Source organism: Boeremia exigua, assembly GCF_020726555.1.
Source record: "Boeremia exigua strain MPI-SDFR-AT-0100 chromosome Unknown C7974scaffold_8, whole genome shotgun sequence".
Lineage (NCBI taxonomy): Eukaryota > Fungi > Ascomycota > Dothideomycetes > Pleosporales > Didymellaceae > Boeremia > Boeremia exigua.
The window spans coordinates 938,696-942,793 of NW_025763525.1; the positions used below are offsets into that span (position 1 = coordinate 938,696).

Consider the following 4,098-nt stretch of genomic DNA (forward strand, 5'->3'; position numbering starts at 1 on the left):
CCAAAACTGATCAAAGTAATCTTTGTGCTCCTAAAACTTAAACATTGCAGCCGTGAGGCCCTCTTCTTGTACTGTCGTTGAATGATATCCTGGTGTTGGTGTGTGTGGCGAGAGCAGTCTAATACATCTTTCGTTCAGGAAAGACCATATCATCGTACCCGCTTCCCTGTTGGTGGTAGCCTGTGTGTATCGGACCACCATAGTCGTAACTGCTGTCAGATCGAGGATGAGTGACACAAGTAATGTCTGAGGACAGTGATGAGCCACGACTACTGCGGTCGCTGCCATGATGGTGGTATCCAGAGAAGCCCCTGTCCATGGAAGACATCTGTAACGAGGCGTATGTTGAGTGCAACGCACTTGAGGTAGGCAGAGTAGAGATTCTCCTGTCCTTGCCTCGGCCTTTGATGCCCTTATTCGAGTTCTTGTATAGCGAGGCGAAATACTCCCAGAGTTCCTTGTCTTGCTGCGTAACGCAGTCGCCTGCATTGATGTTGGCGAACTTTTGTGTGAGATATCTCAATGTTGCAGCGTGGAACTTGTTTTGATGCGACTATGTTATGTTAGCTCCAAGTTGTTGGTTGCATTTTTCATCAGTAGCTTACCTTCAAGTTGCCCAGCTGAGTGAATTGTTTTCCGCAATCATCAAGCTTGCAGGTGAAAGGCTTGATCTGTTGGTGAACGATTTTGTGAGCACGTACATTCCCACGCTGTGCGAAGGTCTTGCCACAAATGTCACAACTGTATGGACGCTCCCCTGTGTGTCGTCGCTCGTGTGTCTACATAGTTTAGTCACAGTAGCTAGATGGGAACGAACCGGCTCACCTTGAGATTGCCTAATTGAGAGAATCTCTGACCGCAAGATGGTGCCTTACAGATCTAATATGGTCAGTGAGTGCGAGGTATGTGGACGGAGGGCTCCTTACGAATGGTTTCGCACCAGTATGTGCCCGAACATGTATCTCCAGATGTGTCTTTTGATAAAAGCTCTTGTTGCAGCCAGGCATGTTGCATTGGTATCTTTTTCTTGGTTTCTGGGTACATTTGTTCTCCTCCTCCTGTGCGATGTTAGTGGTGTACCTTGAAGTCTCTTAGTCCAATCAGCCATTACCTTATTTACTTGTTGGGTTTCGTGCGAGTCTGGTTGCTTTGCCTGAATTGCTCTCATCAGAGTGTCGACGTCTGTTGAAAAGTTGATGCCTGTGCCTTCGGCTGGCTCAGAACGGGTGCGCTCGAGCTCCGCACCGTAGGAAGACTCGTAGTATGGAGAACTTGATTGCAAAGGTGAAGCGGTAGCGGACTTCGCGGGATGATGATCCGGGGAGTATATGGTACGTGCTTCTTGAAGAGGGGGCATCGGGTGCACCAAGCTCGACCGTGCGTAAGAAAGGTTCTGGGGAACATCTGTGACATAACCGATAGGATATGCCTGCTGCATATTGTAGGGATTTACTGGAACTGAATCAAAGGCGAATGCTCCAGACTGGTAGGATACTGAAGGAGCAAGGTTGTTTGTCGAAAACAGCGGCATGCTCATCTCTACGCTTGACGTTGTCTGCTGGTAGGGTCTTGATGTTGATGCATCTGTGACAGGGCGTGGTGTTTCGAAAGGAGGCATGAGACCAGAAAGGTTCATGTTGTTCATATGGTAAGCGGGTTGGCTACGTTGGTGCCAGAGATCAACATGGAGAGAAGCAACCATGGTTGTCATTGTCCAATTGACCAGTGGAGTATGGATAAACTTGATTGGGAAGTGAAGGATAGACAGTGACAACAGCCAGAGACAGAGGCTGACTGATATGAAGCTCTGTTGAGGAGCTATGAGAAACGCCGAGTGGGCTGAATGGCGCGAACGATGCTAGTTGGTAGGATGTTGATGTAGTTCGTACAGGATGCTGCCTGTGGTTGGGGAGACACTCGGGGTTTACATATGGACGACCAATTCGCTCGCTACTCAGTGTGTTCCGCAGACGGACAAGGATGACGACTTTTGTGGAGCAGAAGAAACATGGGCACAGGGAGCAAGCTCGAAGATCGAGACCAATACTCATGCAGCGAAATGAACAGGGTATGTCGCTTTCGTATGCAGCCAAGTACTGGTAGACGAAGGCCACAGATGCTGCTCGGCTTAGGGGTTTTAGTGAGCACCGACCAGGGCTTGCGTGAGCAAGGATAGTCCATCTGCAGAGTAGTGAATGGAGGCACCGGCGGATTGTGCGACCGAGCAAGGATGCAATCTGAAGGCGCCCACACATGTCCAGGGTCGGGACGGAACCGGGGTGCCACACCAACGCCGTGTACGTACGAACAGTGGCTGATCTCAGGTGCTGAGAATTGTGGGGAGGTTTCCTTGAGGCAGACGCCTTAGCCGCACCTCATTGGTCGCCGTAGTGATATTGAACAGAAACTTGCCAAACCGTGCCTATTGGAAGAGTCGTTTCCAGCTTTATCGGATCTGAGTGAATAAGACATAATCTGGCCACGCAGTCGGGCAAGCCGGATGAGCTTGACTTGAGGATCCCAAGAAAGATTGTCGGCATGTCTGCAAGATGCAAGATCAGCACGGCCCAGTGGCATCTGCAATGAGCCACGAAGATCAGCCTAGTGCGCGCGAAGGATCCTAGTGTGGATCCCATGATGCTGGTCCTCAAGCTGGGCTGCATCACGCAGCGCGTTCTCTTTCTCACTTCGATGATACGAATCGCGAGTATCCGATGCACGTAAATGCAAGAGAACAATCTGCTGTTGATTCAAGCTGGCGGCCGCGGCGGATAGCGGCTTCTTTCCGTACCCCACCGAACCACAGCTGAGGCCTCTCGCACATCCCACACTAGTTGGGTGACGCCAAGCGGCTGCTGTAGGCGAATAATGAGCCTCACTCAGGGTGACGCCTCATGTAGTGGTTCTGATGAGGCGGCCGCACTGACAGCCGCACTTTGAGAACCCTGAGGCGGCGAGGCCGTATGGAAACCCTAGGCTGTCAATCGAGACAGTACGACTAAACACAGGAGCATCCAACTTGGGAAGCAGGCGCAGTCGATGTGCAAGGGTCAGCGGTTCCATTGACTGCCCTTCGGCGAGGTGATTTAGGAGCACTTTACGTCGTGGGGCCGCCCGATAGCAGTTCCACGGCCAACGCGACCAACGCGCACGACCGTGGACGATGCCGTTGATGGGCATGACAGGCGACGGGTGGGTGGATGGTAAACATCCCACTGGAGCGGGAGTATCTGCACAGCGGAAGGAAAAGCTTGCTAATGGCATTACTTGTTGCTGCCCATGCACAAGCCAAGCATACCCGCGCCTTCCCCGCCAACCCTGTTAGCGCGGAGCTGCATCAAAACATCACAAACGCTGTTCTAGGTACTCCTGAAGGCTCTGCCGGAACGACATCCATCCCGAGCGATTTCCAACCCGAAACTTCTCACGACCGCATTCAGAAAATCCTGCATATTGTCGCGCACTCGATTTCGACCCTGGCTGCTGCGCGTCTAGCTTGTTTCTGCTGTCGATCAAACTTCACGCACGCCAGCGCTACGTTGACCATCAACCTCAAGACCAGGCTCATTTTTGTCGCCGATCCTCTGCATTGCGGGCCACCGGTATCACCTCCCCGCGAGCTTTCCTGTCTGTCATGCATGCTTTACAGTTTTTAACGGCGTCCCAGCGTGATGGTGAGCTCCAGCCTCGATTTGGTGACTGCCTCGCCTCAGCGCACTGCTTACCGTTCGCTGTGTCATGAACACCAAGTGTCTCAATCTTCCCAGGAGCGCTTCCAAAGCATTCAAGGCATCACGTGCACAGTACAGCTCTGGCTGCTCGCAGAACCACGTGTGGATACCACCAATGCACCTTTGCCGAATTGATCTGTCAATATTCAACTTAAAGCAGATTGGGGAAGCCTGGCCGCTCAACTATCTGAATAAGGTTCCAGGTCACGCTTGCCCTGATTGATCAAAGACGTGCAATTTCGCACGGAATCAGAACGGGAGATGAGCGGTCGAAGAAAACGAACTAAAGGTGATCCGTTCGTGATCCACAATCTCGTACAGCAACCACGCATTATCCTCAAATTCAGTAAAGTAACTTTTCGACCTT

At 51.7% G+C, this 4,098-nt stretch overlaps 1 protein-coding gene across 1 annotated transcript; it reads right to left on the minus strand.

Moving 5' to 3' along the window:
• C7974DRAFT_215609 (zinc finger protein-like protein OZF) lies at positions 1-1,830 on the minus strand. Its single transcript, XM_046137061.1, has 5 exons — positions 1,112-1,830; positions 927-1,058; positions 826-879; positions 606-779; positions 1-553 (listed from the first exon to the last, which is right to left on the minus strand). Exons 1-5 carry the CDS (start codon positions 1,709-1,711, stop codon positions 119-121), a joined length of 1,395 nt encoding a protein of 464 aa, XP_045995445.1. The 5' UTR covers positions 1,712-1,830; the 3' UTR covers positions 1-118.
• Between the last annotated feature and the right edge of the window lie 2,268 nt (positions 1,831-4,098).

Excerpts from the sequence above, each read along its gene's own strand:
- C7974DRAFT_215609 (XM_046137061.1), bottom strand. The coding sequence starts at position 1,711 with ATGACAACCATGGTTGCTTCTCTCCATGTTGATCTCTGGCACCAACGT. Across the intron at positions 1,059-1,111 it reads AAACCCAACAAGTAAATAAG|GAGGAGGAGAACAAATGTAC; the intron begins GTAATGGCTGAT and ends AACATCGCACAG. Across the intron at positions 880-926 it reads ATACTGGTGCGAAACCATTC|ATCTGTAAGGCACCATCTTG; the intron begins GTAAGGAGCCCT and ends TGACCATATTAG.